General features: G+C 48.2%; 7 protein-coding genes across 7 annotated transcripts; 4 read left to right on the forward strand and 3 right to left on the reverse strand.

Annotated features, from left to right (window-relative positions):
- Positions 1–156: 156 nt before the first annotated feature.
- N7471_012278 (Zn(II)2Cys6 transcription factor domain-containing protein) lies at positions 157–1,979 on the forward strand (the record flags this gene model as incomplete). The annotated part of the gene is made up of 2 exons (XM_057284997.1): positions 157–215; positions 263–1,979. 2 exons carry the CDS (start codon positions 157–159, stop codon positions 1,977–1,979), a joined length of 1,776 nt encoding a protein of 591 aa, XP_057131263.1.
- Positions 1,980–2,641: 662 nt separating this feature from the next.
- On the reverse strand, positions 2,642–3,174 carry N7471_012279 (Pre-rRNA-processing protein TSR2; the record flags this gene model as incomplete). The annotated part of the gene is given in 4 exon segments (XM_057284998.1): positions 2,642–2,715; positions 2,835–2,907; positions 2,923–3,040; positions 3,071–3,174. The coding sequence occupies 4 exon segments, from the start codon at positions 3,172–3,174 to the stop codon at positions 2,642–2,644; spliced, it is 369 nt and encodes a 122-aa protein (XP_057131264.1).
- A 1,113-nt stretch (positions 3,175–4,287) lies between these two features.
- N7471_012280 (TFIIH/NER complex subunit TFB2) lies at positions 4,288–5,942 on the reverse strand (the record flags this gene model as incomplete). Its single annotated transcript, XM_057284999.1, has 3 exons — positions 4,288–5,518; positions 5,576–5,663; positions 5,717–5,942. The coding sequence occupies 3 exons, from the start codon at positions 5,940–5,942 to the stop codon at positions 4,288–4,290; spliced, it is 1,545 nt and encodes a 514-aa protein (XP_057131265.1).
- Positions 5,943–6,009: 67 nt separating this feature from the next.
- Positions 6,010–7,374, forward strand: N7471_012281 (PaaI family thioesterase). The gene is made up of 10 exons (XM_057285000.1): positions 6,010–6,079; positions 6,143–6,183; positions 6,262–6,274; positions 6,334–6,399; positions 6,505–6,547; positions 6,606–6,677; positions 6,738–6,784; positions 6,855–6,873; positions 6,947–7,025; positions 7,074–7,374. The coding sequence occupies exons 1-10, from the start codon at positions 6,053–6,055 to the stop codon at positions 7,141–7,143; spliced, it is 477 nt and encodes a 158-aa protein (XP_057131266.1). The 5' UTR covers positions 6,010–6,052; the 3' UTR covers positions 7,144–7,374.
- Positions 7,375–7,515: 141 nt separating this feature from the next.
- Positions 7,516–11,872, reverse strand: N7471_012282 (RNA helicase aquarius; the record flags this gene model as incomplete). The annotated part of the gene is made up of 4 exons (XM_057285001.1): positions 7,516–7,937; positions 8,009–11,464; positions 11,513–11,613; positions 11,664–11,872. 4 exons carry the CDS (start codon positions 11,870–11,872, stop codon positions 7,516–7,518), a joined length of 4,188 nt encoding a protein of 1,395 aa, XP_057131267.1.
- Positions 11,873–12,256: 384 nt separating this feature from the next.
- On the forward strand, positions 12,257–14,507 carry N7471_012283 (THO complex subunit THO1/HPR1; the record flags this gene model as incomplete). The annotated part of the gene is made up of 4 exons (XM_057285002.1): positions 12,257–12,496; positions 12,551–12,629; positions 12,680–12,798; positions 12,852–14,507. 4 exons carry the CDS (start codon positions 12,257–12,259, stop codon positions 14,505–14,507), a joined length of 2,094 nt encoding a protein of 697 aa, XP_057131268.1.
- A 4,077-nt stretch (positions 14,508–18,584) lies between these two features.
- N7471_012284 (homeobox domain-containing protein) lies at positions 18,585–21,502 on the forward strand. Its single transcript, XM_057285003.1, has 4 exons — positions 18,585–19,778; positions 19,831–19,968; positions 20,027–20,661; positions 20,727–21,502. Exons 1-4 carry the CDS (start codon positions 19,186–19,188, stop codon positions 20,963–20,965), a joined length of 1,605 nt encoding a protein of 534 aa, XP_057131269.1. The 5' UTR covers positions 18,585–19,185; the 3' UTR covers positions 20,966–21,502.
- The last annotated feature ends 243 nt before the right edge of the window (positions 21,503–21,745 follow it).

Here is a 21,745-nt window from a genome sequence, read left to right on the forward strand (position 1 = left end):
AAGAACACTCCAAAAGCGAGCCCACCAATCATATATTGGCGTAGTTAAGGATAAACTCCGATAAGCTGCACCGACCTTGGAACCTTCCAGGTTAGAAGGTACCTAGGTATTCCCGGCCAGCCTTAAGATTATCTACCCTTATTCCCAACTGCTGACATGCACGGGGACGTCCCATTAGCCCGCAAAAAGGCCAAAACAGGCTGCAAGACCTGCAAGTAAGTATTTACCCATCTTCATTCTATCACACCCTAACTGGATCAAGAATCCGCCGAGTCAAATGTGACGAAGGCCGACCAGCTTGCCGACGCTGTGTATCAACCAGCCGAGTCTGCGACGGGTATGGCATCTGGGGAGGAGGTGGAAGTCCCTACGGGCAGCCACAGAGCAACCGGGCTCTATCAACCTACTGCACACCGGTCCCAGCCGGCAATCTCAGCCACGAGGAACAGCTATGTTTTGACTGGATGATCAAACGAACCGCAAAGAAGTTCGCCGGATTATTTCCATCTGACTTCTGGGAGACCTTGATTTTTCAATCTAGCGCACAGGAACCCGCTGTGCGTCACGCTGTCATTGCCTTGTCGTCTGCGCATCGTTTCCAGCAGCGATATGCCACCGCGCCGAATAAATACGACGAAGAGTGTTTCACTCTTCAGCAATATAACAAGGCAATTCAACACCTACGCACCAATACAACCAACAATAGCTACTCTCTCCGAGTAGCGCTGATTACGTGTATGCTCTTTATCACCCTAGAATATATGCGCGGGCAGTATCAGATGGGAAGTGCACATCTCCAATATGGCATGAAGCTCCTCTCCGATATACCCGCACCACGTTCTCCCTCATCTATGGTGCCGACAATTCTGTCTCCCGAAGAAGACTTCGCCTACAACGCCCTAGTCGACGCCTATGTCCGACTCGGCATTCAATCAGCCATGTTCGGCCACATGCCTTCACATGTGTATCTTGTAACAAAAGACCCGCAGACCACCAGTCTTCCTTATACATTCACCTCCCTCCTAGAAGCAAGACGCAGCCTAGACGACCTCCTGAACAGAGTCCACTGCCTAAATGGCCATTACCACGACCACCACGCATCCCAGACACCAACCATCAAGGAAAAGATGCTCAATACACAAAGCGTAATCCTTGCAGATCTATCCCTCTGGCGTAAAACATACACCCTCTCACTCGCACGCCTCGAAACCAACAAGATATCGGGAAAGGACCAAACCGGCTACCTTCTCTTACGGGTGCACCACGAAATGGCCACAATAATGGCCTCAGTCTGCCTCTCACCAGAAGAAATCGAATCCGAGCTGATCTTTGACACCTATACCGAGAACTTCGTCAGTATAATGTCTGGCTTCCTCGATTTATGGAAATGCTGGGCAGCATCAACCTTCAGCGAAGAAGATCTCTCTAAGCTAGCCACCGCACCGGACGACCTGAAAGCCATCTTCCAGAACTTCAAGACGATGTCCGACATCAACGTGCTCCTGGAAGCTTCTCTACTAGAACTCCTCGAAAAAGCCCCCATAATCAATCACTACCTGCAGGCACCGGACTGTGGTAGGAACGGGTTCACGGTTGAGATGGGGTACATCCCGCCTGTATACTACACAGCTCTTAAGTGCCGTGTTCCGCGGATCCGGCGGCAAGCTGTGAGGGCGCTGAGGGCTGCGCCGCACCGAGAGGGAGTGTGGAATGGTTCGATTTTGGCTGATGTTTTGGAGGAGATTATCAGGGTTGAAGAGGGGGATTTTTATGCTGGTGATGTCTGTGTCAATTCATCTGTTGGGCATATTCTGCCTGGGGATGAGGATTTGCTTGTGCCAAAAGTGCCGGCCGAGGCGAGGGTTTCCGATATTAGGGTTTTTCTACCGGATGATGTTAGGGGGCATACTTATGTTAGTTATCGGAGAAGGGTTGGGGGTGGTGAGTGGGTGACCTTTAAGCAGAAGATTGGTACGTAGGTAGCAGTATGTACCGGATTTTAGGCCGCGGTGGTCACCTATATGGCGGACTTCACTTCCTCGGTCGTAGGTCGAACTATGGGGACCATAATCGGCGGCGTGATGGGTATAGTGGCATGGTATATTCCTAGCAACGTATTAGGGAATAGCTGCTATTACTGCCGCGATGACTTTGGAGCTGGTGTGGTGGCGACTATTCCTACCACTACCGCTGTTACTGTTTGCGATAATGAGTGGCGCAACTTTTATGTTAGTGGTTGGGCTTAGCTACGACGATATATATACCTACTGATACAGCCTTCTAGGACGCAGAAATAAAGCCTTTTTATAAACGATTAGCTACGATTCTCCTAGGGTTGGTCGCTGCTTTTGTTGTGTAGATCTTCCCCTGCCCTCCTTTGGCTAGTCGGTACGTCCGTAAAGCGCTTTCTAATACTATTCGCATCCTATAAAATCATTACGCCCTGGTTCTCTCTTACTCGCGACGCGCGGACCAAAGTAGGTGCCTCGCCCATCTCTTTATCATCCTCCTTAACGTCCGTCTACTAATCTATATACACAGCCTTAACCCGTTGGAACTGCCTAGTAGCAGAACAATTCTAGCTCTTCTTCTAGTGTATTTCTAACATCTCTTAGATAATGCTGAACTCGCCGTAATCTGTCTAGGCCTTAAGCTCTATTATCATGTCCGCGGCGCCCTCGTCGTCTACTACGACGTCAAACTTGTCGTTTATCACTTAGATAAGCACTGTCACGATCTGTGTGTTATCACATGCCAGAGATCATTTGTTTGCTTTATTTCCTTTGTTCCTCGAAGTGCTACTATTCCTAATTGGGAAAGGGGGTTGTTTGTACTGTGGGATAGCTCTGCTATAAGATCCCTGGGATTCACCACTTGCTCTCTCTCTCCTTCCCCATCTTTGCTTTTCTAGTTTGAATGCACTCTTTCTTGTTGATTGACCTGGCACGTAACAAGCACTTCCTCCAGGTCTTTAGCGTCGGTCTCGGGTCGATCACGTAGCATATCGGAAATTGCGCCGCAGAGCCAGCCCCGCTTATCGCTAGAGGTTGGGCCACGCCAGTTTGATTACACAGCTAATGAGAGGGCTGACCAGTTGTTAAGGGTGAGGGTAATAGCGAGGTCGATGTAAGAGGCGGCATCCGTGGCTGGTGGCACTGTAGATGTTGTTGCCATTGTGCAAAGTATGTGGGTGATTTGAATAGGATTTTTTTTCCCGCGGATATCAGGTTGATAATACCCTGTCTAGAAAATGAGGGGGACCTTGGTGAACATGGCAGAAATGGCTTGGACAGTAAGAGATGAGTTGGAGTTTTTCAATTTCCTCAGTAACTAAAAGATAAAGTTTGGATCGGGTAGTCCAAAGGTAGTTAATATTCTCGACTTCAGTCATACGAAAACGGGCCTAGTAGCGCAGTGGTTAACGCGTCGCACTTGTAGGTTCTACGTTATGTGGAGAATATAATGCGGAGATTCCCGTGTTCAAATCACGGCTGGGCCTTTTTTTTTTTTTTCTTTTTGGTTTTCCCGCCCGTGAAGGCGTCCGTCCATCTGTAATTGGAACAAGTCACATCTAGTTGCCAATTTTTATTTTATTTTTTAGCATAGCTATGTAGAATACATTTCTGTAACCCCTGGCTTGCCCCATGAACTACAAAACCGGCCTAGTAGCGCAGTGGTTAACGCGTCGCACTGTAAGTTGTTGTTTTGAAGAAATACATGACCCATATCCTAACATTCCCCATAGTGTAATGCGGAGATTCCCGTGTTCAAATCACGGCTGGGCCTTTCTTTTTTTTTTTTTTTTTTTGGTTTTCCCGCCCTCGCCTGAAGGCGTCCGTCTGTAATTGAATATAAATTCCAGAACTAACTTACTTCTCCTATGTCGTGCGGCCTAAAATCCGATGTATATGGCGTGCGGTAGTCTCTATTTTGATCATAGTTAAGGATTATATATAGAAAAGTCCATTTCACAAATCAAGTCTTTTCTCGCCTTTTTCTGCCGGCTAGCTAGTAAACTGAGAAGGGGGAGGAAATATCTATAAAAACAGACATTTAAAAAGACTGCCTGAGAAGACTACTAAAAAAGACTTGACAAGGCCGCATAAGCGGCCGACTATTCTTGTAATCTTTCATTGTTTATTGTACAATTTTTATATCACAGCCGTGTAAGCGGCCATGGGTCGTGATTTCGTAACATGCTTTCCAGTATCCATAACACCCCAAAGATCTTGTCTTCTGCTTTTCCAAATTCATAATGAATGAAGTCTTATGCCTTGCATAACTATGTTACTTCCCACCTACCTTTTGACTTCGCAAAAATGCAGCAACCTGCTCATGCCTTGTGACAAAGAACATGCGCTTCCGATCTGACTTCCAAACCAGCACACCAATCTCCGCGGCATACTGGCAAGGGGCCTGATATTCGGTCAAGCTGGTGAAATCCTTGAACAAAAAGCCCGCCGTGGCCCGGAGACGGTCCCGCTCCAGCTGCCACAGTCTGATCTGATCTGTCACAGTAGGCGGGAGCACAGATGCCGGAACACCCTTGCCGCTGGATTGGGCGGCGCTATGTTTCCGCAGCTGTGGGTGCGCGTGCGATAATAGATATGAGATGATTTGATCGGCAGTGATTCCCATCTCGATGGCTCGACGGACAGACTGTCTGGTAATTTTGCCGGTGACCAGATTAGGGAAGCGATATTTGAGGTTCGTGAAGAGGGAGATGAGGGATATTTGTAGGGGTGATGAGGTGTAGGCGTAGAGTCGGTAGTTGGTTTCGATGATGATGAACCCGGAGCCAGAGCCACCAGACGGCCCCACTGGCCCAGTGAGAGAGCCTGTGACAGGGTTGCTCAGAGCGCTCGAGTCTGATGTAAGTGTAGTTGCGAGACGGGTGGGGTAAAAGCGCGTCGCGTCGGCGTCTTCCTGGTAGACAATACCAAAATCGGCGAGGTCCATGAGAGTGCGAAGTTGGTTGGGTGTCATGTGGCTCTTGTTATAAGATGATCCGAGTTCCAGGCTGCTCAGGAGGAACAGGAACGAGAGAACCTCGACGCTATCCATGCCGATGGCCTCGGCGCTCTCCACATAAAGAATCAAGATATGCCAGACCTGGGTGTTCACGTCCTGGAGCACAAATCCGAACCCGTCTTTGGTGATGTCGACACGGTTGCCTCGGATCTCAACTAGGTGTCCCGCTTGGAGGAGTTGTTTGACACCCTTACTCAAATTGACCGCGTCGCGCTGTCCACTAAAGGCACTCGTTCCAACCATGTACCCCATAACACCTTCCCACTGTCGTCTAGCATATTCGTCCAAATCTGCGATCGAGGTCAGGGTGTGTTCTGGAGCTTGGGAGAATACACCGAAAGAATGAGAGTTCTCGGCGCCCGTCAGAGCTTGTCGAAGCGAAGCAGCGAATGGGTTGGTGATCATGTACGCGCGGACATTTTCGCCTGTGAGGGTTGTAGAAAGAATGTGAAGTCGACCCAATATTGAAAGCGCATTGTCTCGTTCCCTTGTGTGAACACTGTCAGTAATGACTAGAGCCAGATCCGTCAGATAAGCCACTCACTTTTTGCTCTCTGAGTTGACCCAAACTTCCAGATCAGCTGTTGGAAGAGGATCTTTGAGGTATAGTAGAGCCATCACAAAACATTTTGCTATATCCATTGTTAGCACAACATTCTGTTCTGTATGAGTGAGCTCAATGTACCCAGATCGGGCAGCATGCGCCGGAAGATCGCAAGGGCTGTGGATGGCTGCTGGTATAGCTTATAAAAAAGTCGTCCCGGGGAGCCCCTCCAGGTACTCCAGAGGACGGGATGTTGCACTCGCCATAGTGAGCTGTGAGAAACCAAGTTCTCAATCAACTGAAGAGTAAGGTGCCTACGTGAAGTGGTTGAATGAAATGACGCTGGTACGGTGGCCGAAGCGGCCATAAAGTGCAACTCCGGGGTGCTCCCGAGTCGCCGGGTCAAGTACAATGTTGGGCTCGGTAACCCTCCCTATATCATTCCAATCTCCAGGACATTTATATCACTTCCAAGAAATGGCTTCTCTTAAATTTGTCCGCTCGGTAATTATCAAGGCCTCCACTACCTATCATTCACTTCTTACTAACGCATATCGCTATCTATAGGTGTGGGAGTCCTTCCGAGCTACCTCGGGTCTGGAGCCTCGGTATGGAATTCGTCCCAACTTGCCTCTACCTTTGAGATATTAGAGAAGAACTAACATCTCACTTCAATTCGACTAAAGACTATTGAATAATGTGAGTCTGAGCCAGTTTCCTAACGGTTACATAGAGCTTATCACTGACCTCTACTATAGCTCCGTGTTACAGCTGCCAGGCCCGGTGTGGTCAACTTTGAGCTGGATATTCAAAAGGAGCATACAGTATGTCTCTTTGTGTTACACTCTCTTTGGCAAACATCTCTAGGAATCTTCTTAAAGACCCAACTTCTCACACGCAACGTCGTCTCTGACATCTATATTATTTAGAACCGCCTGAATATCCTCCATGGAGGCACCATTGCGAGCATGGGTAAGAGATCCTTGTATGTGGCACGGAAGTTGTCATACTTGGCTAAAATCTGCTCTAGTTGACCTAGGAGGCTCGTTGGCTGTGGCATCTCACGGCTTGTTCTCGACGGGTGTGTCAACGGACCTGAATGGTAAGTTTATGAAATAGCTATTCCACCTGACTTCTTTGTTTCTAATAAAATCCTCTCAAGTTACATACTTGAACTCAGGTGGCAAAGTTGGTGATCGAATCATGGCCGTATGTCTTTCTCCATCTTTCCCTCTCGGTCTCTCAATTTTACCAAACGGGTACTAACTTTTGATGTTAGGAGGTGACTTGTGATAAATGTACGCTACCGGACTTCTTCATCACATCTCTTTTGCTTAATATATTGGCCATCCACTAACTAGCCGGGCTTAGTTGGCAAGACCCTTGCTTTCACGAACATCAAGTTCACAAACCCCAACGGACATGTCGTCGCCCGTGGGAGCCACACGAAGTGTGTACACCATCCTATTTCCGAAAGTAAACTGCTAATGTCGCTTAGGTACGTGACCCAGGCTTGGAAGGACCCCAATAACATTGTGGAGGAAATGAACAAGCACAAGGACCAATGAGAACGAAATTGGGTATTACGATCGATGAAACCGGAGCGTTTTGGTCGAACAAGTCTCACATCTACTTCAAGTCATTGAGAAAGACGCCCGAAGAAGAGACCAGTCGACATTGCAGCAGCAAACCAGAGTCGTCAGAGAAGACCGATTATAGAACCTAACGAGTTTGTTCATATCCCCAAATGATACCAAACTCTGCCTGAGACCAGACATTTGACGCGAGTTCATTTCTACTATGTAGTAGATAACCAATTTAATCTGTAAAATGAACTACTCATTCAAGAGTCCCCGAGTACGAAGAAGCAGAAAACGTGGAGTGGCCCCAACAAATTCCTGTATTGAGTGCTGCTGTAACCGTTTAACTCGCGAAATAGTTCATACAATATCTTCATCCCCATCATCAGCCCCCATAGCCTCATCCTCATCCACATAGTCATCTTCGCCAGCCGGCGCCGCATCCTCAATGGTGATATCTCCATCACCCATAGCCTTAACCTTGGCCTGCGTCATCTCAAACACATACTGTCCAAGGTGCTCAACACTCTCCATCGGCGTGCCCTCAATAGCGGCATTAGCTTCCCGCGACGACGGGAACATCTCGCCAGGCGCGAGCATGAGCTTATCCGGTCGTTGCAGAAGAAGGTCGAATGCGGGCTTGAGTTCGTAGCACGATTCGAAGACTTCCCGTCGGCCGAGGATATACAGGCCAAGTCGTGCGCGGGAGAGAGCTACAGTCAGACGGCGGACGTCGCGCAGGTATCCGACGCTGCGGGTTCGGGTGAGAGAAAGGATCACGTCTAGAAAAATGTTAGCAATTCCGATATTCTGAGTGATGAAAATACGCCTTGGGAGGAAGTCAACTACTCACAATCATTCTGCTCTCCCTGGTAGCGATCCACCGTCGTCACGATCTTGGGCATTCCAAACATGGGGTTCTTTCCACAACGGTGACTCAATACATCCCGGATCAAAGCTGTTTGCCCAGCATATGTGGCTAAGATCGAGATTGTAGCAGCAGGGTAGCCCAAGAGTCGCATGTACTGATACATGGCCACTGCGTACTCCGCTTCGCCCAAGTTCTGGATAAAGTGAGGTGTCGGCTCTCGCTCTCCAGAACCCTGGTAGTCGGGGACATTGATGAACTGGTAGTCGAACTGGAAACCGGCATTGGCCTGCTGGTATTCGGGAGCAGTTTCAACCACTGGAAGATCTCCGAGTTCCTTGTACCGCCAGCGGAAGAGCTCTGCAATGCTAGGTCGTGCGCGTCCCTGCTTATCCAAATTGATCACTGGGACACCCAACCTCGCCAGTCGCAAGAAGAGACTTTGTTCGAAATGGGCATATTGACGGAAAGCCATGTTCTGAATGATGGGTGAGTTCTGGTGGTGATCGCCACAGAGAACAACACGCTTGAGAGGAAGTTCGCCGTTCTTCATGTTTTGCAGGGCGTTGGGAATGAAACTCTCAACTTCAGTAATTTGCGCGGCTTCTTCCATGACCACGTTGTCGTAGTGGAAGCCTAGATCGGCAATTTCTTGCCGGCGCATAGCTGCGTGAGTCGAGGTCATCGCGATAATTCGGGCCTCCTTTATGAGGAGATAGTTCGCTTTATCGCGAGGTTGTCTCAAGATCTCGAAAGGCCGGATGTCTTCCAACTCAGAGAAGATTCGAGCAATGTGGCGTTCGCAACCTGCAGCAGTATCGATGATAGCCTCCTTCGCGGCTTCAACTTCGAATAGTGGCTGGGGAGCATCTGCAAAGTATGACTGGAACGGGAAGGATGCGACAATCTCTTCATTTGAGGTTCCTTCAGAATTGGCTCGATCCCAGAATTTGGCCCATGTTGGCTGCACGTAAACTGTATTGAAGTAGCCTGCAGTCTCGCACGAATTTCCATGCGCACCCTCGACCCCAATTGATGCTGCCAAGCGCATCACTTCTGACAAATAGTGATTGCGGTTGTCAAGGAAAGATTCGACTCGTCCATACTTGCTGTAGTTGGAATCAGTGTCCAATTCTTCCTCGCCGTGACCCAGTCGCAACAAGTGCCGTTCATCAATATCAAGGGCAATGATTTTTTGGAATAATTGATTGAGGGCTTGGTTGCTGTGTGCGATGAGTAGCGTCCGTTCATTGGGGAAGTTGTGGTAAATGTTGTTAATGATTTGGGTGGTGACATCAGTCTTTCCAGTACCAGGCGGTCCCACGATGACGGTGAGTCCAGGCTGTGTTCCAGATGCGATGGCTTCCACTTGGGCGGGTGTGAACCGGATTTTGTTCAATTTGGGAGTGTCGACGGGGTAGGGGCCAGGGTTTGGTGGCTTGTATGTGGAAACACGCATACTGCTAGCCGCCAACTCTGTCTCTGCAGTTTGTTCCCGGCGTCGCTTCTTCGGTGCGTGAGGCTTTGCTGCAGGCTCTTGTTTAAGATATTCGAGAACGTAGGGCGGGCCAAAGCTGGCATTCTCAGCCCCCGAAGGTTCAATGCCCGGGAAGCTTTCCACCAAATGAGCCCAGTCCAAAAGGGTGTCTCGGAAGTCGACAGTGTTAAGTCGATTTGGCAGTTGTGTGTATCGAGCACTAGCGGGATCTCCATAGCCTAGGAAGATGTCCTGGAGCCAGGAAGGAAGAGTCATATCAGAGACAATGAGCTTTTGCATCGTCTGCAGAATTGACTTGAAGTTATTCTCCCTGCCCTTTCTCCGTGCAACCACGTTGATGAGGGGGTAAATGTCCGGTTTGCCGTGGGCCTGCTGGTCCTTGTCGGCTTTGAATGCAGCCGCATCCAAGTTGACGATCAATCTCCTCGATCGTGCCCTGGACTGAGAGCCATTTGTCTGGCCAGGATATTGTCGCAGTGCGCGGCCTTGCTCGTCAAGTACTTGTACGATCTCGGCCGTTCGAAGATGGGTCATCCGAGGGGCCTCAGATGCACCTTGTTCCGACTGTGACGAGCTGGACTGGACTGCCAAAAGATAGACAACATCATCGGGACGGAGTGAGTCCCATTCTCTCCTAACATTATCTGCAAGCCTTCCCACCTCTATCGCGATCTCGGCTCGAACAAAAGCCGGGTTTGTTGCCCCGACCTTTGGTGGCGCGACATCAATGATAGCAGGCTTTGAAATTGGAATAGCCATTCGAGAGAATCCCTCAAAGTTTAAGCCTCCATCACGTGTTACCTTTGGCTGCATGCGTTTAACGAGGGATTCCATGTCCTTGCGGATTTGGAAGAATGCTTCTGATCGGTAGAGAAGGAAGGAGCGCCAAAGGAAATCTCCGAGACTCAGATACTGGAGATTCAACTTTGGGATTGCCAGAGGCCTGGATCCGTCGTATGTCTCATTCCTCAACAAGGCCGGGTCGTAGAGGGTTTCTTCCGTCGGAAGTGGACTCAAATTCTCGACAGCTTCTTGGAAGGGCACCTTGCGTTCATAAGAAGATGCCAAAACTTCCAGGTAGAACTGACGGTCTGGAGTGACGTGCGAGGATTTTGGGTAGCTTGTGCGGAATCCTAGGTGAGAGCAAAGGCTCTGGAGTTCTGACTCGTCTAGAGAAGATAGTTGTCCCTCTAGATCCGCTCGCTGCGCAATTGACCCCATATTGGATAGAGCGAGAATCGTGAGCTTGTCTTTGAAGAACTTCATTGAGGTTCTTTGCAGCTGGGCCAATTCCTGGCAATGGAGGTCGTAAACTCCCTGCGGAGAAAGAGCCTCGCCAGAGTAATCATCAATTGCAAATTCAACAAAATGCTTGAGAAGGCTGTGGAAGTCGCGGAGAAGGGCGTTATCAGGCACACGGTAGAGCTGTGAAAGGCGAATAACCGACAGAAGGTTGAGGTCCTTCAACAACGTATTCACGTAGCGCCTAGTAGGAAGCTGACTTTCGAGATCAACCAAGAGCTCAAGGAAACGTTCACAGTATAGCAAGTTCTCAACCTGGTCCTTTTCGGGTCCGTTCAACCTATGAAGGAAATCCAAGAGCATTGTGTATAGCCATGAACGTTCGAAACGCATCTTTGCTTTCGCCGCTTCATCTCCGGCCTCGTATCGCTTCGCAGAGGCTCTCCATGCCTTTTTCAGTGTCGGGGCCTTTGCAATAATACGATCTCTAGTCTCCTCACTGGCCAGATTGTGCCAGACTGAGATAGAAACGAGGGGCGCGCATTCTTTGCGGATCAGGACGTTCTCGAGCGACTGGAAGGCGCTAATAATAAACGATATGATAGAGAGTCGAGAGTGAGTCGGAATTGAATGATCAATGCTCATGGAGAGAATACGGTGGAAGAGATTGGAGAAGTCATCGGCACGGTCGGAGAAGATATCTGCGAATGTCAGCTTCGTCGCGTTATAATCCCGTCGCATTGACTCACCCCATATCGGTAAGTGTTCGCGATGCTTCACGCTGACGATCAATGCAATCAACAGTACATGATGATTCGATGCATCCTCTGTGTAAGTCGGCCAAAGGAACCTGAAGAACAGTTAGCGTTAGCCCTGTAGGCATGACTAGAGAAAACGTACTTCTCAAGAATGTTCAAGTTCTCGAGGATCAATAGCGAGCGACTGTTGAAAGCCTCTGCTTCCAAAGGATCCCACAATTGCTTCTTGATGACATCTGGTTTGGCCTTACGGACCTTCGTGTTCAGCCAGTGGGCCTTGGCTAGCTGCACCCACGGGCTTTCTTCACGAAAGTCCACCACTGTAGGCCTGGATTCGAGACTCTGCGCCATCGCAGGAGTCAATAGTTTCCTTAACCTAATAAATTGGGGTTGGTCAAGGAGGGGTGGATTGGCGCAGTCGGAAACATCTGCATCGGTGAAGCTGGGGGAGCTTTTCAAAAAGTCTTGGCTTTGAGTTCCGCCGAGCCGCAGTCCTCAATCAATCCGACCACTTTGTTTCCCTCCTTCCCACACCCATCTAAACTTTCTTCTTCCTCTTGTCACCAGTCTTATAAGGGCGATTGAGGAGACCCTTGAGAAGAAGCTGAAGAGCGCAATAAAAAAAAAAAGTCCAAGGCGCTTACGAACACGCTTGAGACGATACTCCGAGACGACACTTTGAGACAACCCCTCAAGGGTCCCTTACAAAGGTTCCTGGGTAGACGCCTCGGAAAAATGGCGAACGAGGACGTTGCCGGTGTCCAGGTCTACAAAAGGCTAGTGGACAGTCTCCTGGATCGCGCCACGCAGGTCAAGCCCGACAAGCAGATCGAACCCCCTTTGACCGAAACACACCTGGGCGAATCGATATGGCAAGTGCCGTCTGAGGATGACAAGGCTACAAAGCACTTGAGCCCACAGACCAAGCTTGCGGCAGTGGAAATCGCGTTTCGCGAGAAGTTCTATCGCGTTTTGGTACGGCCCGTACAAAGCTCTAGTCCCCAGGACATTGTTAACAGTTTGTCATAGGCCTCGACTTCCATCGATGACCCTGCTTTCATTCAAATCTGGAACCTCCTTGACATCGTCTCGATCTTTTCTGATAATGGTCAGTCTCCGCGCTTCCTCCGCACTCCATACCGCTCTAACAACCACCAGAACAATGCGAACCCGGTCTGATTTTCTGGCTCATTGAAGAGCTATTGGATAGTCAAACCATTGATGGTTGCCGCAACGTGTTCGACTACTTAGAGTCCCGAAGGGAAAGGAATACCAAGGTCAGCATGGCCCCCCATCTGTTGGATCTGTCGTAAAGCTAACCCCGCAAAAGAAACATTTCAAACAGAAAAGCTTAGTTATTCTACGATCATGCAACGAGCTTCTTCGTCGGCTCTCGCGCGCAGAAGATACAGTGTTTTGCGGCCGGGTGTTTATCTATCTCTTCCAGAGTTTCCCACTTGGAGACAAGAGTTCGGTTAACCTTCGCGGCGAGTTCCACTCTGAGAATGTTACGACTTTTGACGAAATTGCGAAAGAGTCTACCGAGAAGCAGGAGCAGGACACAACAATGACTGAAGGGGTTGAACCCACGGCAGCCGGAGAGGCAGCGGCGGGCCAGGCTGAGACCTCGAAAGTGCCCAAGGTTGTTGTTTCTACTGGTGATGAGAAGAAACCAGATAATGTCGACTTGAATGCGCTCTATCCGCTCTTCTGGAGCCTTCAGGCCTATTTCTCCGCACCGAGCAAGATGTTCGACGCTGAACGGTTTACATCATTCAAGACTGGAATGGAAGCTACGCTGGCTGCGTTCAAGAACATCAATACTGAGATGGAAAACGAGAGCTCTGCCCGAGCCTCAGAAGATGCCCGCAAGTCGAACAAGCGCAAACGCATCGCGGACGGTACTGAAGTCGCCACTAGCTTCAACCCGAAGTACTTAACCAGCCGGGATTTGTTTGACCTCGAAATCAGCGATACTGCCTTCCGACGACATGTTCTTGTCCAGGCTCTTATCCTGCTCGACTTTGTGCTTTCTCTCACATCAAAGTCCAAATCACGTCTGACCAATACGACGAATAAATCCGTTCTCTACGGTTTCACTTTGAACGAGGAGGATACCAAGTGGGCGACCAGCATGCGAAAAGGCATCGAGGGGTATCTGCAACAAGGGCCCGGGGGCAAGTTCTACTATCGCATGGTGGACACGGTCTTGTCTCGAGACAAGAACTGGGTGCGGTGGAAAGCCGAGGGCTGTCCATTGATTGAACGACCGGCCATCTCGGCAGCGGAGTATACGACTTCCCGCGACCATGCTACCAAAGCGTATGCCAACAAACGCCTTCGTCCGTCCCCGATGGGCTCTCTCGATTTGAAGTTCCTTGCCGACACCGAGGCGCTGGCCAATATTGAGCGTCTCAAGGAATCTGACCGATACAGCGTTCCTTCCGCGGACTCGTTCTTGAAGGGCATCATGGATGATGAAATGGACATCGATATGGCGATGACCGACGAGGACAAGGCGATTGCCGAGGGCGCTAAAGCCAGCAAGTCCTGGCGAATCTTACGTCTTGCTGCGAAAGGAAAGCTCGCTGCATTCGACAAAATAGGAGAGGGCAACAACCTACAGGTCTTGTTCGAGAGTGCTACGGCGACTGAGGATAACAATGAGCTCAGTTCCTCTGGTGATACCAAGGATATCTCCCAGTCCCTCGATGGACCCCAGGACCTGACTGTCGAAACCAAAGAGCCCGCTGGAGCGAGTGAGGCTGCTGAATCCGAAGAGCCTGTTGAGGGCAAAGTCGAGACAGCTCCTGGCCGATCTGAGAGTACTCATGACCTCCAGGATCTGCCCAAGGACACAGATGATAAGGAAATGCAAATCGAAAACAAAGATGTCATCAGCGAAGAACAGGACCCAAACACCGATGACAACAACGAAGAGGCCCTTGCCGCCGATAGCGCCTCGAAAGAGGACTCTGCCACGTAAAGCCAGATTGTGGCTTGAGGATATTCTGTTGGATACTCAATGGCTTTGACCCCCTTTTGTCCGGAGAAAATCCTCCAATGGGCACCGTCTGGCGCAGGCACGCCGCGACCAACCACATCCAGATTATCCAGGCAACTTGCAGTATTTCCTGTATCAATATCACGACGCCGTTGGTGCTGTGATCTGGGAGCGAGATTACCACATCCGTGCACCTGCATTATCTGCCACACATCTGCTGGTATGGTTCAGCACTCGGGTTTTTTTTCGAATACGAATACCAGAGTGCGTCCTGGGTCATCCCTGCAGGCAGAGTTAAACATTTATCTGCCCTAATTTGGGGTCATTTCACGAGCTTCTTTTTTTCTTCTTTTTTTCTTCTTTTTTTTTCTTTTTCAAGAACCCGCTTCTCTTCAGGGTCGCCATCGGTCCAGCTTTTTCGGAGCAGAATCGGACAATGATGTTAAACCGAAACCAAAAACAAACAAACCAGTTAAGCCCATTGGCCGATTGCGGGCACGACTGAACCAAATCCAGCATTTTACGGGAAGCGGGTCACTGACAGAATGAGAGTTCATACCTGGCAATGGAGACTAAAGACAATGAATTAGCTAACGTGGAGACCACAATTCTTTAGCTGATCGCCAACTCTAATACAAATGACTTGAAAGGGTTCCTGCATGAAGTACTCCGTGGTTAAAGTGGAAAAAGAATAATAATCACGTTCTGTCCGTGTTCGCCAGAACTAATTTCTCGTAAGTGGCGCGGTTGGCGTCACAGCCATGTTTCACTTCGATTTTTTTAAATTTTTTCTTCTCTGAGAAACTAGGGGGTAAGATTAAGTGCACATGTGGTTTTTGATTAGGCAGTAAGATTAAGCGACTTCATTGGAAACGACGAAATCAATCAAAAAAAAGGAGAGAATATGGAGTCTCTAGGAGTACGGAGTACACGAGATGACAAGAATTCCCATTGAACCATTAGTTGCAGAAGTGGGCACTTTTTTTTTTCCCTGTCCACTTGGTTTGGCCCCCTTTTTTCGTAAGCTCAGAGAAGAATCCTTTCGATGGAGTAGTTCGTGATGATATAGTACAATATAGCAAAATAGGGTTCGAGAAGAGCAAGCGAAGCCAGAAAATCGCGCACTGATCGTCTGGGGATCGATGCACCAGGTAAGACTATACAAACAGTGTCCACCACACTAAGTAAACAAAAAGAATAAAAAACCACATGGGAAGTTCAACAGTCTGGGCCACTATCGACACAAGCGCCGAGTTTTGTCCCCATTAGTGGACACCCGCTATACAAGAGATGGAAGGAGGTATAACGGTAGCCATGTGGTCCGATCTGATGCACTGGCCATGTGTGGAGTAGCTAGGTAGGTATTATTGATATTCTACGGAGGACGGAGTATGGATGTACCGATATCCTTTTGAGATGTCAGATAAAATCCGTGGAAGCGAGTTCTTTTTTTTTTTTTTAACTACTCGGATTACTGTGACCCACACCCTTTTCCTTTTTAGGCAAAAACTTGACATTCAACTTTCTAGATCGGGGAATGTACATGTATACATCTACATCTACAATGTATACGTCTTCTGAAGAGACACCTGTCTACTACGTTCTCTATTCTCTACTTTCTCTTCTCTACTCCGTATGTACTCCGTACTTTATATTACGACTTAAGCCAGAAATTACTATCTAGATTAAATCCTCGCAAGGGGAGAGGGCCTCCATTCCGCCAAGAGATCGGCTTGCGTCACCCACTTAATATTCTAAAGTCCGATGGATAAATAGGAATACTTATTACCTGTAGGGTATAGTACAGTATACAGTATACAAAGTATATGTATACATACATGTGTACCCTGTACGTGGCTTGATACTACAATATACTGCCATGTGGTGTATAGACACATACAAAGTAGTACATACAGTATAGAGAGATAAAGTAAAATGATACTCTCGATCTGGTTTCCCCGCACAGCACGTTCCAGGGAGATTACAAGGACAACGTACATCATACGTTGCAACGGTGTGATCCTGATTTAGTTTTAATTTTTTATTTCATCTTCAGGGTCCACGAAACAGTAAAACAGAAAAACAAGGCCTAGAGATCGTCATTTCGGCCGTGGTGTGCGGGATCGAAATCCAACGGCTCCGAGTTTTCTCCTCCGAGATCCACCTGGGTGGAAACCATAAGCCGTTTTGTATAATTTGTGTATGTTGTATACTTTGTATACATGTATGGGATTCTATCTACATATGTAAGAAAACAGACAACCTATAACTATAACCAAGTCCTATTAATCCCATCCATATCCGAAATACCCGATGCTCTTCGTCAGAGTACTTTCTGACCCACATGGATCTTTAATGAAAATATTATTATTTCTAGTACTCCGTACTCCGTACCGTTAACGCCTCATTTCACCTGCGACTCGAATTGTTTCATATCGATTGTGGAGATTTCCAGGGGAGCTGTCTCTCCCCTTACAACTACCGAGCCATGGGTATATTCCTCGCTAAACAACCCCTTTGCTAGGTATCTAATTAGTTCCCGATTTTCATTGCGCAAGGTCCGCTTGGTGGTCTTTCCTGAAGAAGTTAACGCCTCTCTAAATCGATGGAACTATCGGAATTTCCCTCGGACGAGGCTCTACAAACGCTATTTAGCTCCGATAAATTGGAGCCCTTTCTCAAGTTTCAAATATTGCTAATGTAGCCCTCTATATTGGTTCGTTTGGTTCGGCATATATATATGTACTTTTATTTAATATACGTTTTGTCCCTTTTATATATTATTTCCCTTTCTTATTTTTCCAAGTCATTTCAGTGGGTAATATCTCCACCCGGTCTCGACACCTGCTTCGCTTCTTTCCGAAGCATCCATTCACGATGGAGATGTGGCGGGCAGCCCGCTGAGTGGCTATTCCTTTGATCGATAGCCCCGAGGGTCCGGCGGCTCAGTGTGTCCGCTTATGGATCCTTAGCACGCCACTAGCACAGTCGACTGGTCCTTTCCACATGGCCTGGGTCTTACATCTGTAACCGTTGGCGTCCCGGGAATCAGGATTTTCTTTTTCTTTTTTTCTTTTTCTTTCATTTTTCTCTTCCTCTCATCTGTCTACAACATACAGAACCGAGGTACAATCCACGGTCGATTTCCACGTTATTCAGTATATACAACATAAAAAAATAAAAGACATAAAAGTAGAGCATTGTCTCTCTCCTTTTTCTTCCTTTATTTTCCCTCCGGGCCTCGGGTCCCGCAGGACCCATTTGTCCCCTTTACCGTCTAAGCTTCAGCTGAATTGACGTGGTGGTTCCCAGCCTTTCAGCTTAGACACACCATACGATTCCCACATTCCCATTCATACACCCTGAACATTCGGCCGTGACCATGATGATAATAGAGACTTGTTCTGTGTACAGATCCTATCTTTTCTCTTACCCCGTATTCTGTTAGAAACTTCTGTACCTGTCACTTCGTATCCAGGGACGCCTTATGGGTAAAAGAGCTTTAGGCCGGATACGGGCATTGGATCGGAGGCTACGATTTTATTCTCCGAGACGATCCTTTTAGTTTCTGATACTAATACTAGCTATCTGTATCGTTCCATACCATATATACCATCTGTAACCTGATGTTTTACCAACGAGGTTAACGGCTGCCGCTATGGACCGTTTAGTATAGGATCTTCACCCAGGTAAATAGATCGAGTGTTGATCTGTGGACTCGAGTGTGGACTCGCTGAGTCTATGTTCTGTTGGACTTTCTACACTGTACATGTACAACATCATAGTCTCATACCCCTCAGGCCCACCCTCTGAGAATTGATTTAGCTGAACAGCCTGTATTGGGACTTGGTTTTTCTTCCTTTTGGACTCAAATATTTTCATCTACGTAGGTTAGAACTAAGCTGATTATACTAGTTATTATATTCTAAGTTGTATATGTTATACATGGGATTGTTTGGGTGGCTAAAATGGTGGATCCTGGGGCCATTCCGTTTAATATCCCTGTATGCCCACCGTTACCTCGCTTGGCTATTAAGACATATTTGCCTCACAGGTTATCTCCGGTCGATCCTAGCTTAGCGGCGCTGTGTGTGTCCCAGGTACCACATTTTCACTTTGGTGGATGCTTCTCTCTCAACACCTTATAGCTACTGCCCAGCTGCGTAACGATCATCAGAATCAATCGGAACCGATCTCAGATCCAGAGACAAAAAAAAGAGAATAATAAAGGCTGGAAACAGTTGTCCCGCTTGACGTCTTACTCTCGTTTGGGCCTTGTTTTTTCCTCTTTTCTCCTCTTCTGGAAAACACACCGGTTCCTCTTCACCTGACACGCATGCTTTTTGGCGCCTTTAATCCCCTTTCTTATTTTCTCTAAAGTTTGGAACAAAGCAGCTTCACCCTTTACTTTAATTGCAGAAGAAACCCTGACCCTTTTTTTTTAACGGCACTTCGATCAGACCCACCAACGTCTCATATCGGGGGGAGACTACCGTTTCCTTTTTGGGCTAGAATTTCTCCTATTGCTTCTGTTGACGAAAGTCCTGGTTCTACTTCTTTTCCCTTTTCAAAAGAGAACTTGAGTTTGTCTTTGAACTATCGTGGGTAAGGGCAACACACAAACATATATACACACACATACGCAAACTAGAACCTTACCATGTCAGTCGGCGGGCCTTGCCTTTGGTTGCCTTCATTATCTTCGCCTGTTCCTTCGCCCCTATCTGCAGTTACATCTCATCTATCAGCTCGAAACAGCGAGAGACACTCTTTCGGGCCCAGGACTATCTCACCGCGGTTATCTGTGCAGAAGAAAGAGGAGCCCGGCGTTCCTGTTCCTGTGCACGCTCCAGTTCGTCCTGTTGAGATGCAGCCGACTGGTTACAAGGCTGAGAACGCCTTAAATAACCCGGTGGCACAACCCGTCAGCATGGGTTCAGCGCCGTACTTGGAGAGAGATGTTTCACGGGATACGGTCAACCACCGGTTGGAGGCGGCGAAACAAGATATGCTTCCGCGTGTTAAGTTGGAGATCCCGAGTCTGAATCAGCGGGGCTTCTCGACCGTTCAACCCCTGGTCGGGCATGGTGGTCATCCTGAAGAAACGGGTGCTTCATCGTTTTCTGGCCCGCATGACCCGAGAGACGACCACGAGAGAGAATCGACAATCAGTCCTGATGACGATAAGGACATGATGGGTAGCGATGACAATAGATCGCCTTCGATGGAAAAGAAGAAGATGAAGCGTTTTCGGTACGGGATTTTGTCATCGAAGTACGTCGCATTGTTGCTGACAGAAGTATAGTTTAACACATAACCAAACCCGCTTTCTGATGAGTGAGTTCACTCGCCAGGCACATCCCGATGCGGCTCATCGAGAACGTCTGTCGAGGGAAATCCCTGGGTTGACCCCGCGTCAAGTGCAAGTCTGGTTCCAAAATAGGTAGGGTGTTCAACTTGTTGAATCGTCTGTCCTTGGCTAACGCGGGATGTACTGTTAGGCGAGCGAAGCTCAAGCGTCTCACTACGAATGATCGGGAGAGAATGCTCAAATCTCGGGCCCTTCCTGACGATTTCGATACCACAAAAGTTCTCCGCACGCCCTTCGAGGGCAAACAGTCAGGTGTCACGCCAGTGGCATCTCCACAAGGCTACGGCGTTCCAAATCCAGATTTCGGGGCTTTGAGAACACTGCGTACCGATTGCTACACCCGACCAAATGAAGACGAGTATCTCGTCTCCCCTCTCAGCTCTGCATCCACAGCAGGAACCTACATGTCCTCGACTGGACGAAATGACAGCCTGTCTCAGTCAAATATGATGTTCCGTCCTGCTGCGTCTTCCTCCATGTCCGATTTACATAGAACCATCCGCAACGATTACCCAGTCACCAGATCAAGCAGCTTGTCCGATGCATCGGCCCATCCGTCACCATATGCGGGGTATCCTATGCAAAATCGCTTCGCAGGACCGCAGCCAAATCAGCCAGGTCTCCCGTATATGAGACGACCCATGGAATACGCTATGCCTCGTCATCCAGGTATGGGACCCTATGATCAACATCAATCGTTCGAGGGCTCGGTGTCGCCGACAGACACTCAAGGTTCACATATTACCTATGACATGAACACTCTAGGTTAGTCTTCGATCCTTTGATCGACGTTCTCCAACCGAGTTTCTAACAAATTTGTTTTCATACAGGGCCCCAACAACAAAGCTACAATCTTGGAATGGGCTCTCAACTACCAACCCAAGGCCGACCCATGGCCACGATGCAGAACCTGCCAGTCTCGGCAGCACAAGATTATCGGCCTTATTCCTACGACGCCACCGCAGGCCCGATGGGCACACCAATTCCCTACACACAAGCAAATACATCGACTCTGAGTCTCCCAACTTCGGAGCCATCTTACAACTACCCCAACTATATTCAGCAGTGAGGGGATCAAGACAGTGGGCTTTAAAAAATAACCGGCTGCCACTTGTCTGCTATACGACATCCTCGTTTTGCTTTCCACATCTTCTCCATCTTCTCCATCTCATCTCCCTCCGCCTTCTGGTTAACTGGTTAGCTGGGTTAACCAAGGATCCGCGATCTACATCAGCGAGTATTAATCATTAATCATTCTCATAGCGTTCATCATTTCTGATTTCAGGTTTCTGGTTTTTCTTTCTGGGTTTTTTTCTGTATCCTGTGTTATCAACTATCTTTTTGAACCCTTTTCCTTGCCTGCATCTACATGTTTCGTTTGATTACACCGCATTGTTCCCATTTTTGTCGTGTTTCTTTTGGTCTGGTCTGGTCTGGAAACTGGCGACCATTGTTTGGGAAGCAGTTTGTCTAAGTTTAATTGTTTCTGATCTCAAGCCTCGGGATGAAAGGTCGAAATGGTATAGAGATGCTACTGTGTTTAGAAGTAGACAGACCATCACATCTACAATTCACTTGAACCAAATAAACCAAGTTGTCCTTGACATTTCTCTACTTTCATCTACTTTCATACTTTTATGCCACCATAAACATCCAATAACAGATTCTATATTCCATACTCCGTACTTCGACTCATTATATAAGGTCATAGCTCCCCGGGGCCCGCTGCGACTAACCAATAGTTCCCTTGCTTGCATACCCTATAAACCCTATAAAACCTCCCAACACAAACCTTGCAAGTACAACCCACCAACATAGGTCATCCAAATCCAATCCATCGAATCAGAAG

This window comes from Penicillium samsonianum, assembly GCF_028829775.1.
Source record: "Penicillium samsonianum strain IBT 33392 chromosome Unknown utg000007l_segment0_segment0, whole genome shotgun sequence".
Taxonomy (NCBI): Eukaryota; Fungi; Ascomycota; class Eurotiomycetes; order Eurotiales; family Aspergillaceae; genus Penicillium; species Penicillium samsonianum.